The sequence below is a fragment of the Pavona decussata genome, unplaced genomic scaffold (genome assembly GCF_977016875.1).
Source record: "Pavona decussata unplaced genomic scaffold, jaPavDecu1.1 SCAFFOLD_180, whole genome shotgun sequence".
NCBI classification, from domain to species: Eukaryota; Metazoa; Cnidaria; class Anthozoa; order Scleractinia; family Agariciidae; genus Pavona; species Pavona decussata.
Genome location: NW_028145590.1, coordinates 1,997,908 through 2,010,713, shown reverse-complemented (window position 1 = coordinate 2,010,713; position 12,806 = coordinate 1,997,908). Strand labels below are relative to the sequence as shown.

The 12,806-nt window shown below is 41.4% G+C and overlaps 3 protein-coding genes across 3 annotated transcripts in view; 2 read left to right on the top strand and 1 right to left on the bottom strand.

Annotated features, from left to right (window-relative positions):
- Nucleotides 1–12,806, bottom strand: part of LOC146463206 (fibronectin type III domain-containing protein-like) — a 112,853-nt gene that overhangs the window by 28,999 nt on the left and 71,048 nt on the right. The window lies entirely within an intron of this gene.
- On the top strand, nucleotides 5,779–11,227 carry LOC146463212 (uncharacterized). Its single transcript, XM_085084805.1, has 2 exons — nucleotides 5,779–6,998; nucleotides 10,604–11,227. The coding sequence occupies exons 1-2, from the start codon at nucleotides 6,509–6,511 to the stop codon at nucleotides 10,645–10,647; spliced, it is 534 nt and encodes a 177-aa protein (XP_084940931.1). The 5' UTR covers nucleotides 5,779–6,508; the 3' UTR covers nucleotides 10,648–11,227.
- On the top strand, nucleotides 7,214–9,283 carry LOC146463213 (uncharacterized). The gene has a single exon (XM_085084734.1). It carries the CDS (start codon nucleotides 7,574–7,576, stop codon nucleotides 9,281–9,283), a length of 1,710 nt encoding a protein of 569 aa, XP_084940860.1. The 5' UTR covers nucleotides 7,214–7,573.

Here is a 12,806-nt window from a genome sequence, read left to right as displayed (position 1 = left end):
AGGTTCACATGGTTCCCATGGAGGCAAAATATCCTGGGAGCGAAGCTGTGCTGGGAAGTACCTATTCAAGCGAAATTTAAAAAAAAACTGTTTAAAGAATAACCGTGTGTTAATATGATAATGATTTGTATTTGGATCTTCCGTCATCGGAAAAAAATTGGATGCCAGAAGTATATTCCACCTTATCGACGTTGATCACGTGAGAAAAAATTGCGCTTCCGTAAAATCAGCTAGCGCGTTGTTTTGCTCAAGATAGCGAACGATTCTTTTTTTTTTTTTTTTAATTCGCGCACTTCTGCGATATTGGAGCTGTTTTGTTGAAAAAATGTCGGCTTCAAAGTCTTAATGAATATTGGAAAATGTTCATCTTGAGCCTCACCTATTACCCCGAGAGAGCCAACGAGTGACACGGACGGCGAAGTGATTAGGCCAGGCCAGGGGGGAGGCGGGGGAGGGGGTTGAAGAGTGGATTTCTACGTAAGGTTTTTGTACAATGTTTTCAAGATGATTTTGTTTCGTTAACCGTTCTCAGGAACTTTTCATGTATCCCTTAACGCATCATGGGAGAATTGGTGAGAATGCGTTGATAGGTGTACCGTCCGAGCCCGAGATACTGGCTCAACACGGCTGCATAAGGACACGAACGGCATTAAAAAAAAAATAAAAAAAACATTTGTCACATTTTTTTTCAGTTGTTAAAAAACCACAGAAAATTTCAGCACTAACGGGTAGAGAGTTATATTACACATACATCTACAACGGAGAATTACAATTTCCAAACTTTTTTCGGCCATCAGTGCGGCCATTTTGGGTGACGTCACAGGCCCCGACAGCGACTAAGGTCGTAAAATTAGGGTCTTGCTTTCAAAATCAAAAAAAGAAAAAAAGGTTTAATATCTTAGTCGCTTGGGAGCAGATTCCGCTAACACGTAACAGACTCCTACTTCTTCCTGTCATTGTCAAGTTTTGGGAGAGGTTATGGTTCCAGATAGAGCCAATTGCTCGGGGAACCACAGTCATAAAAATACGCACTGCCAACATCCAGCTTCATCACGGTGCTAATTCAGGGAGCAGCTCTGACCAGACTTCAAATAAATACTAAAATTAAAAGTGAATGTGTTCTTTCCTTCTTTTTTTATTGACCATTAAAAACAAGAAATTGACGCCAAATTCTGGCGATGTCATCAAGGTTTGGTGCTTGCATACAGGCTATCAATGGCAATGAGCATAGAGAGAATAGTGTTCAAAATAAATTACTAAAATATTGCAAGAAGTTCCCCACCTTTGAGGAATCAACCTATTTCTCATTAGAGATTGCAAAGTGGAAAAAGAACTATGAAAACATGTCGTGTAAAGAAAGGCTCACAAATGCAAATCAGCTTTGTCTGCCTCTGACCCTCTGACATTTCCAGCCATTTACAACATCCTCGCCATTCTTCTGACTACACACGTGGGAAGTATCAGTTGTGAATGTTCATTTTCAGTTCTAAGGAGTTTTAAATCGTGGAACCGTTCAACAATGAATGAGAAACGATAAAGTGGCCTAGGGATGCTGCTCTTTCATCGTCGGACGGATTACGTTCCTGAGCCTCATGTCATCTATCATATAAAACAATACTGGCGTATAAGTGATGGAACCTTTCGTTTTGTCTGAGTTAGGTCATTTAAAGTATATATTTTGTTCGGTACAAGTCTAACTTGAAAATTTTTCGATGGATTGAAAAAGAATTTTTTGATGGAAAATTCAATTGAAGACATCTTTTACACACGAAATAGACTAATCCGGGTTAGTTAGCGATACCTGTTTAATGTACTAAGGCCGAGGTATGTGTACTGTATCAACTTAACAAAACCTTGGAAATATTGCTGTAAGCTCTAAAAATACCTTTCATTTTACATTCGATTGAGATTGATTTTTTTTAGGAAATGAAGAGTGCTGAAAAAGCTTTAACGACCGTCTAGGGGAATACCTCCAGACCTCCCCTTCCCTTCCCAGAAGCCTGCGCCTCCGGCGCTCGCTTCATTGCCCCCCCCCCCCCCCTACCTTCCCCATCCCCGTTACAAAAAATATAGCTACGGCTTGTATAAGGCAATCTCAGAGCAAAACGAGCGTTTGTGTTATCACTGAAATGAGCGAGCTTCCAGTGAACTGCACAGAACCAAAATCAACATTAGGGGCCCTAGGCAACGACGACGGCGATGCAACTACAACGCCCTCAAGAGAATTAAGGCAAGGGTCTCTCTTTACTGGAAAAAACAAGGAGGTGGTCTATCTTCTGAAGATTTAACCAGAACATCGTGAGACTTCAGAAGCGTTATATGCTTCTAAATGACATCACATAGACATATACGATTTATGAAAATTCTGGAGGCTGCCCGTAGCTTAAAAGCTTTGCGAGTATGAGGCACTTCATTTCTGTGCCCGATACTTTTAAAAATTCCTTTAACTTTGCAAATAAACGGCTATTTTCACTAGTACCCAGTCCCTTCAAAGTGAAATTATCTGTTTACTTTTAAAACTGAGAGAATATTTAAAAAGGCCCATGCACAGAAATGAAGTGCCTAATAGCTGTAAAGTTATAAAACTTTAGGCAGCCTCCAGGAGGGAATAAAAAGTGGTGTCATTTTTTCTCAAAAGTTTTATGGAATAATGCGGCCGTAACAGGACGCGTGACATAATTTACATACGTCGTGTATGTCAATATGTTGACTTTTGCAAACATGTTACGCCGCCAAAGTCTCACGACGTTACGGCTAAATCTTCACACGATAGACCCAGAGACCCATACCTTAATTTTCTTGAGCCGCAAAACAACAGGTTAATACGGGATAAAATCACTCTGCACGTGCGTTTTAAAGTTAGGTCCATTTCTTTGCCATCAACTGCAAAACACTGAACAGAGTGAAATGACCAAATTCAAGGTTTCGTGGAGAACGTGAACACACGACGGCGAACTGGATCTAGCTTGGCAATGGAGGCTCTTGTGGGGGAATATATTAATTGGCATGTGAAAAGATTCCCCCGCGTAAGCCACGTGTGCAAGCAAGGTCCAGTTCAATAGTAACAATGCGAATACAGTCTGTTCGAAATATCCGCTAATGATAATATAGAAATATATTTTTTTGTTTGCTTGTTTTTCTTTTTGTTTTGTTTTTTCAGGCTTTCTTTTCACAACTGCTTAAGTTGCGTAAATAACTTCGATAACGACTCACTAAAATCCAATGATATTTTAATACGGATGCGTTAGATTTTCCCGCAACTGTTAACATTTAACAAAGCGTGATTTTTTTAGGATCTATTTTGGACACTTCTGGGAGTGAATTACATTTTTAATTCCTCTTTTTGGTTTACTTGTTTCTAGATGACGCTGTACAATAGAATTATTTTGTTTTCATAGCAGTAGAATCACGTACAGCCATGTTGTTGAAAAGGTGTTTGAAGGCGTCAGCTCGTTAGGCCAATGCAAATTAATTATGAAGTAAAGGGTGTTAACCAGGAATAAAATTTCCAAGATTTACTTCTTTACGTTCTTAGGCTTCTTTTCGCCAAGTGAGCGTTACCCCCAAGATTTTCAGTTGAAAGAAATGGGTACGCATTGCATACATGTGGGTAGTGCTGTGCACCCGTTGCTGACTTGTTTGTTTACGGAATTATGGAAACCAAGAGAGGATGAACCTCTCTTGTAAAAACTCACTCACTCTTACATGCCTGACGACATAGTGGGTAGAGCACAATATACTGCAATACCCTCAAAAAAGCTAGTGGAAAAGTACCCAACCATGCATTTCAAAATAACACCTTTAGAGTCCTACACGTAGGATGATAAAGTAGCTCTGATGTGATGTATGTACATGACATGTTCAATAATCTCCAATCATCAACTTGAAGTGGTCCGTGATTTTGTCTACGTAGGATCCACAATCTCCGAAACACTGTCCCTCGACACAGAACTCAAAGAGGGATTGGCAAGGCCTCGACCACCATGTCCAGCCTGACAAAGAGAGTTTGGAAGAATGGAAAAATCACAGAAAATCCCAAGATTCAAGTAAACAGGGCGTGCGTGCTGAGCACACTTCTGTATGGAAGCGAGTCTTGGGTGCTACACGCACGACATGAGCACAAACTCAACCCCTTCCACCTTGAACATGGCCTGGCAAGACAAAGTTCCCAACACTGAGGTTCTTGAGAGACCAAATCTGCCAGGCATGTACTCTCTATTGACACAGCGACGCCTGCAATGGCTGGGGCATGTTTGTAGAATGGAGGAAGGCAGAATCCCAAAGGACATTCTGTATGGTGAACTGGCGGAAGGAAACGGCGCCCCGCTATCAGACCGCAACTGCGATTCAAAGATGTGTGTAAACGCGACCGAAATCCATGAACATCGATAAAAACTCTTGGGAAACTCTTGCCAAAGACAGATCAGCCTGAAGGAGGGCGGTAATAGACGGCCTTGATACTTTTGAGGAAACACTCACATCTAACAAAGAACAGAAGAGAAGGAGAAGAAAGAAGAAATAGTAAGAGTGACGGCAAATTTCTACGTTTATTTGCCCTAGATGTTGAAAGGACTGTCATTCAAGAATTGGCCTTTCCAGCCACAGCAGAAGATGCTTCCAGTGCGCAATTCCATAGCCTGACAACACCGAAGGATGCCAATATGTCTCAAATGTACATGTTAATGGCCGTAATGAGTTTAAAATTTTCACCAAATGTTACGAACGACTTTCGTTCTTGGGTTAAAATAGAGTCAAGTAATGCGAAGCTTGCCTTTGAGTAAAGGGAATATTTGTTTACAAATAGGATTTTATGTCTTCAATCCGATCTGTTGTTTGTCTTTTTATTCAGTACTGAAGTTTCTTTAGGAATTTTGTTGTATTGTGTGACATAATGTCACGATACCAGGGTCACGGGCTGGGGCCCTGACAATCTATATTGTACCACCCTCTAGCGTTCATGACCTTTGCACCAAGACACGCACCACGTTCGTCAGTGGATTACTTCTGAACGAATTCAGCCGCCTTTTATTTTTAAGGTAAGCTCTTTCTTATTTGCATACGCTTAATTACGGCCGTATTTTAAGGTTCAGTGGCTAAGTTCACGCGTTTGCAGTTGTTTTTCTGGTACGACTTGAGAGTCGCTTTCACCGCCCGCATTCCTGCTTAGTCGCGACTCATACACCTTCTGTAATTTCTTTTATTCTGCAGTAACGCCTTTGTTTCATGGCTTCTGCAGCGGCCACAGTTCTTATTTTAGGGCATTCCTTTGTTAAGAGGCTAAAGAGCGATATAGAGACTGGATTTGACTCGCGTGTTGACGGGAATTTTAATCTGCATGGCAGTGCTTCTGTCCACATGTTCGGCGTGGGAGGTCGAACTGTTTCGAAGCTTCAAGCCCACGACCTTAACGTTATTTCACGTCTTGCTCCGGACGTGGTGATCCTAGAGATCGGTACCAATGATCTTTCACAGTCAGGGCCTGATGTAGTAGCATCGGCAATTGAAGTCCTTGTTTCTTTACTGCGTGAAAAATATTCTGTTCGCGTCATAGGCGTTTGCCAAGTCATTCCTCGTGGTCAGTCGTACGCGGGCTTTCAGTCCTTCAATATAAAAGTGCCAGTTCTACATCAGTGTCTTAGTGCATTATTAGAGCACATCGATAATGTTTTCTGTTGGTATCATAAGGGTTTTTCTAATTTATCACAGACCCGACTTACTCATGATGGTGTGCATTTAGACCCACTGGGTCAATACTTTTTGTACCGCAGCTATCGCGGCGCCATTTTAAAGGCGTTAAACATGCTTTAGGTGTACATCATTGTCACCCAGATCACCGTTTTATTCTGGTTTATGTTACGTTTGTTAAGGCTAATTTTCTGCTCTATGTATTAATTTTCATATTAATGTATATTTTTGTTTTGTTCATTTGTGGGCTCTTAATTGGCATTGCCACTTTGGCGACATTTTGTCAGCCCGGCTTGTCCTGCCCAATTTTTCTTTTGTTGCATTACATTTTATTTTTATTTTTAAAAATAAAAATAAAATCTGAGAGGGCTTTGTTCCCTTATTGGCTGTTCATATTCTTATGACAGCTCTGAATTTGAGGCTTTGTTCCTCATTTATTTTGCTCACTCTCTTGTTATGTCAGCTGTGCTGGTCATATGTTTATGCCAGCTGTAATTCGAGGCTTTGCTCCTCGTGTCAATTGCTGTTTGTAAAATTTTTTACGTCAGCTTTAATTTGAGGTTTAGTTCCTCTTTTTATTCCAAGGTCGTTGCGGCCTTGTTTTTTGTAATGGGCATTGCTCCCTTATTTGCTGGCCATATGTTAACGCCAGCTTTAATTCGAGGCTTCATTCCTCGATTTTTATTTTTTGCTGGCATGTGAGCATTATTTTGAGGCTTTGTTCCTCTATTTTTATTATGGGGCTTTGCTCCTCTGATATTGAAATTATGATTTACTATCTTGTGTAATGGTCTTAATTGTTATGTAAGTTCATTGAGACTCCATGTCTGTGTATTTCCTATACCAGTACCAGCCTGTAAGTTTGTTTTTGGACCACAGAGTCTGCCGCTTTTCTCTGTATCCTAGAATGCCTCCACGTCGCCAGAAACGTCCATCAGTTCATCCGCCTGTGCAACCTCCTCCTAAACGGACACGGCGCGTCACTAAAACTACTGGCAAGGACAAAGTTCAGCGTGTGCCTGCCGCCACTGCAGAATCACCCACCACAGGTCTTCATCCTTCTGCAGCATCTTCCATCCCTCCTGGTCTTCTGGAACAGATTGTGTCCAAAGTAACCACAGAAGTAACCAAACAGTTAACACCCCTTCTTATTCCTGCTGGCCAGTCTGCTCCTCCAAGTTCTCAGCTTCAAGAGGAAGTTCCAGCCTGTACTCCTACTGATGTGACTATTGCAAGTGGGGATTCCCAATCATCGCGTAGTGTTGCTGCTGTAGTTAGTGATTCAGTAAATGCAGTTAATGCAACCCTCTCAGGTGAGGTTCTGCCTGCCACCACATCAACTCCTTTACCATCAGGCCCTTTGTTTAACTCTGCCAGCCTCCCAATTGATTCGAGGGTTTCTCCTAAACTTAAGGGAAAGATTTGGCTGCAAGAGTACATCAATTTGGCTCATTACTGGTTAATCCAGTGCTAGACAATAAATTCCAGCTAAGTTTGCAAACAACTACAGAGGGCAGAACCCCGTCTCTGTGTTTTGAACCGGCGGCTAGGCCTAAGAAGATTCAGAACATCGAAACTTGGATGCATGCCTTCCATATTTTTGCGGGCATTTATGTCCAGAAATATCCAAATGAGGCCTCAGTTCTCATGAAATATGCAGATGTTATCCAGGACTTGGCAGCCAGGGGGCACAACTGGAAATATTACGATGAGCATTTTCGCTTTCTGAGACAGACCCAGCCCACTTCCCTCCCCTGGGGTAATGTTCACTGGGAGCTCTGGTTACGATCACAGCAAACCCCATATCAGAGAACTGCTCAGAGTTCAGGGAAAACCAACCGGTTTGTAGCAATCCCTAAGGGTTTTTGCTATAAATACCATAAAGGCAATGAGTGTGCTGGCTGTAACTTTAAGCACACCTGTTTCAAGTGTGACGGCCAACATCGAGCCTCTCAGTGTAATTTTCGTGGCCCACGCAAATCCCCCATCACCCGCACCCAGGCTGCCAAGCCCTCCTCTTCCAACCCCAATAAGAGTTCATAATTTATGTCTTCTTCTTTCTGGTTACATTCATTCAACTGTTGAATTCTTGCATTCTGGATTTACTGACGGTTTTCCCTTACATTATGAAGGTGATCATGTTTGTTTTGAGACCACCAATTTGAAGTCAGCTCTTGAACATCCTGAGATAGTAGATGCAAAACTAAAGAAAGAACTGGATGCCCATAGGCTAGCTGGCCCATTCCACTCTCCCCCATTTCCAATTTTCCATGTGTCCCCCATAGGTGTGGTCCCTAAGAAGTTGCCTGGTGAATTTAGACTTATTCATCATTTATCCTATCCAAAAGGTACATCAATTAATGATGGGATTTCTTCTGTGAATACAAGTGTCCATTATGCTACCATACGAGATGCCATTCACTTTATTAAACTTGCTGGCCCAGGTTGTTTTTTAGCCAAAACAGATGTTAAAAATGCATTTAGAATAATTCCAATTCACCCCCGTGACTACCATCTTCTCGGTATAAAATGGAATGGAAGTTATTATTATGATCGCTGCATGCCAATGGGTTGTGCCAGTTCATGCAAAACTTTCGAAATTTTCAGTACCTCGGTTGAATGGATTGCCCAAAAGAAGTTTGGCATTCAAAAGATTCTTCATTTACTTGATGATTTCCTGATTGTTGCCCCATCTGATTCACTTTGCCAAAAACAGTTGGATATTTTCTTAAGTTTATGTCAGTATTTAGGGATTCCCATAGCACCGGGTAAAACTTGTGGCCCCTCAACCGTCCTTTCATTTGCTGGTGTTGAACTTGATACCGTTCAGTCTGAAGCTCGTTTGCCTCAAGATAAGCTTAACAAATGTACTGAGCTCATCTCCAATTTCCTCCATCGCAAGAAGGTATCTTTGCAAGAATTACAGTCATTAATAGGCCTTTTGAATTTTGCATGCTCTGTTGTTCTACCCGGTCGGGCCTTCCTACGAAGACTTATCGACCTTACTATTGGCATTAAAGCAGCTCATTACCGCATCAGACTTTCGGGCGAAGCAAAAGAAGATATGAGGGTTTGGTTGTCCTTCTTGTCATCATTCAATGGCAGATCCTTCTTCCTTGATGATATTTGGCATAGCTCAGATAAGCTTAATTTATTCACTGATGCAGCCGGTTCGCTTGGTTTTGGGGCCATTTTTCAAAACCACTGGTGCTATGGGAAATGGCCTGTGGATTGGCTACATAAGAATATTGCTTTTCTTGAATTTTATCCAATTGTTTTGAGTCTCCACTTATGGGGTCATCTGATACGTAATCGCTGCATTTTATTTTTTACGGATAATGAAGCCCTAGTTTACATCATTAACAAACAATCCTGTCGTGACAAATCTTTAATGTCCTTTGTCCGAAAGCTGGTTTCAGTCTGCTTGAAGTACAACATTGTTTTTAAGGCTAAGCATGTCCCTGGGGTCCACAACAAGTTAGCAGATTCGTTATCTCGATTGCAGATTCCCATCTTCAAGCAGCTGGCCCCTGCTTACATGAACCCCTGTCCATCGGAGATTCCTCACCATCTGCAGCCCCAGCATTGGCAGCTATAGTTTCTAAGCTTATGCATGCAAGCCTTCAGCCAGCCTCAATACCTACTTATAAGAGGGCATGGGCACTTTTCAACCAATTTCTCTACGATGTATTTCAGTCCACAATGTTTTCACTCCCAATCCCACCACCTACATTAGCACTTTTCATAGCCTATTTGTTCGATAAGCATTATGCCCCTTCCTCCGTGAACACCTTCGTTTCTGCTCTGGGGTACTCGCATAAGCTCGCGGGTTTTTCTGACCCAGGAAAAGTTTTCTACATTGTGCAAACATTGAAAGGATATCGAAAGATTGGCCACCGCTTGGACTGCAGATTACCAATTACTCTTAATATACTGCATAGAATATTAGATTCTGCTTCTCATATCACTGGGTCGCAGTATCGGATAACCTTATTTCGAGCAATGTGTTCTCTCGCATTTTTTGCATTTTTAAGAGTGGGTGAAATTACTGCAACACGGGCTTCTGCCCCCCCTTTGCAAATTCATCAACTCACTAAGCTTCTTAACCCTGCTAGAGAAGTGGTGGGCATAAAGCTTACATTTCATGATTTCAAGCATAACTATAATCAACGCCCATTTTCCTTAGTAGTCAATCGTCAGGATAACCACTGCCCAGTTCAGTTAATACTTGATTATCTTGCATTACGAGGCAATGCTGCAGGTGCTATTTTTCTCACCATTCAAGGGACCCCAGTACCCAGGGTTTTGTTCGCAGACCTACTCTGTCAAACTATTAAATATTGTGGGCGTGACCCTCCTGTTACAAGGGACATAGTTTTCGCATAGGAGCTGCATCATATGCTGCAGATCGTGGTTTTTCCGATGCTCAGATCCGTATTCAAGGGCGTTGGAAATCCAATGCATTTCTTCAGTATATCCGAGTATCTACTGTATCTACTTGATTTGTTTAGATGTCGGTGGAGGCTGACTTGCAAGGGCAGCAGTCTTATTCACCACCACAGCATTACTTATAGTTTTGGTTAATTAATTTTTATTCATGTAATTTGGTTACATGTATGCAGGAATTTGAGCGGAATTGTCTTGCAAGGGCAGCAGTTGCGTTCAACTTACAGCCGCATTTTATCTATTTCAGTACAACCATAGTTTAATAGTAGGTTTAGGCTTAGGGCCATTTACCAAGGGCATTAGCCCACCCCCCCCCCACCCCCCACCCCCTTCCTTTTTCATTTCACCATTTTTGTATTCCTAAAGCATTTGACTTGCTTGAGTGAGGCTGTCTCGCAAGGGCAGCAGTCTCACTTATCTCGTTAATTGTTGGCTCGTAAATCCTTAACTCTTGTTTGATTACTTGACATAGGGACTGTCTCGCAAGGGCAGCAGTCTCATGCATCTCTACATTAGGTCAGTATTGTTGATATTATTTTATATTAAGTATATGCTTTGTTACAAATTTTACTGGGTTGAATGGGGCTGACTTGCAAGGGCAGCAGTCTCCTTCCTCTCGGCAATTTTTATGCTCACTTTATCTGTTCAACTGATATTGAGAATTGCGGCTGTCTTTCAAGTGCAACAGTCTTGCTTATCTCATTTTAGTATATTGGCACCTTGTCGCTGTTTTCATTATATTTCCATGGCCATGTTTTTAGGACCATATTTAATCTCCCACCTTTAACATACCTTTTGTAAGTTATTCAATTTAATCATGTTGCAATTTTGTCATCAATGCGTATTTTGTACATAGGGTGCTGCATTTCCCTTGGGTGGGGCGGCATCATGTCAATTGTCATGATGCTTTGGCGTTTTGGTTGCCCTCACCTTTACTGGGCAAAATCATTAATAGTTAATTCAGGACAGTAGTAGTCCTTTCGCTGATGTTGTAATGAGGTGGCTATGGGCCTTTGTTCATAGCCATACATTAGTTCAATTTATATAAAAAATAAAAGGGGCTATGAGACTTTTGCTCATAGCCATTTTCACCAAATCATGGTTTGTTTTGTTATCCTTTGCCCAGCAAACTGAGCCCGGGACATGCAGCACACAGCAATAATATTTATGTTAGTAGGGGTGAAGACATAAAAGTATCTTGCACAGTGGTTTCTTTGTTTGTTTGTTTTTTTCACTTATATTAAACTTTGGGATTTTCGTCCAGGTTGAACTTGACCGAGTGTCCTTCAGGAGCAAATGGCCGGTTAAAGGCTGAGATAAAATGTGTTCATATCTTGTATCGCACACACTTAATATTTTCAGGTTAGCCCCCCGTTTCCTCTGGTTTCCAAGGTAATTGTACTTACAGTTACTTGGGTGATGACGAAAAAGGTGGGAGCAGGTAGAGGGCCAATAAAGGGCAGTCTTAATTCCATAGGAAATATTTGTTATAACCAGGATTGCCGTAAGCTCTAATAAAGACCCTAAGTAAGTTCAAGGAAAATACAGGGAGATGTAAAGAATCGACTATAAGAGGACACAGAAAAAATCTGAGCCCCAGATGGGATTCGAACCCACGGCCCTCCGTGTTCTAGATCGGATGCTCTAACCTCTGAGCTAATGAGGACTCGTTGGCGAGCAAGAGTCATTTCTGTGGGTTGGACTTACGAACCGCATCACGCGGGCACGGAGTCCATCACAAGCAACGCATTTAGGGATTGACCCTTGCTCGCCAACGAGTCTTCAGTAGCTCAGAGGTTAGAGCATCCGATCTAGAACACGGAGGGTCGTGGGTTCGAATCCCATCTGGGGCTCAGATTTTTTCTGTGTCCTCTTATGGTCGATTCTTTACATCTCCCTGTATCTTCCTTTATAATATTATGCAGTGACATAAGTAAGTTCAGCAAGAGAAATTCTCACTATTTTGAAAGATGACAACGTCATTATCCTGCAAACTAAGCTAAGGAAGTACGCATTCTAGTTATCTATTGTTATTCTAGCCTGCAAGAACAGACAACTTATTGGCTTTAGTTTCACCCTCACTAGCATAAATATTATCCAAAGGAAACGAGTTTCTGTTGGAAATAACAGGGTGTGCTAGAGAAAGATAATGTTGACTGTATTTAGCTGTCAACATTTTAACCTTGCACGCACTGCGGACAAGTTTGTTTACGGAGACTCACTCACTCTTACATACCTGACGACATAGTGGGTAGAGCACAATAAAGTGCACTACCCTGAAAAAAAAAATACTAAAACATTAAAAAAAAAAAAAACATTTTTAGAGCCCTACGCGTTTGACGACAATATTTTTGGTTTCTGCTAACTGATGGGTCTTGAACGTTACACTTGAAGAGAAGAAGTAACGACGAAGTAATTTTTGCTTTCAACTGTTTTATTTTTTTTATGTTTACATCAAATTTATTACATTGTTTCTTGTTCTTAGCTAGTTTTGTATTTTTCTTTTTGTTTTTTTTTTTCCATTTTTTGTTTTTGTTTTTTTTTTTTTTTGTTTTCATTATCATGAAAAGGAACACAGTGTTATATCCTTGAGCTTCGTTTGGCCTGTTTAATAATAGTGCCACAGAGACATGGCGGTCTCCTTCGAGGCAAGTCAAGTGTTCTTTAAACTATTC

Coding starts and splice junctions, on each gene's coding strand:
- LOC146463212 (XM_085084805.1), top strand. CDS start 6,509: ATGTCTGTGTATTTCCTATACCAGTACCAGCCTGTAAGTTTGTTTTTG. Junction 6,999..10,603: donor AGTTAATGCAACCCTCTCAG/GTGAGGTTCTGC, acceptor TACTTGACATAG/GGACTGTCTCGCAAGGGCAG.
- LOC146463213 (XM_085084734.1), top strand. CDS start 7,574: ATGAGTGTGCTGGCTGTAACTTTAAGCACACCTGTTTCAAGTGTGACG.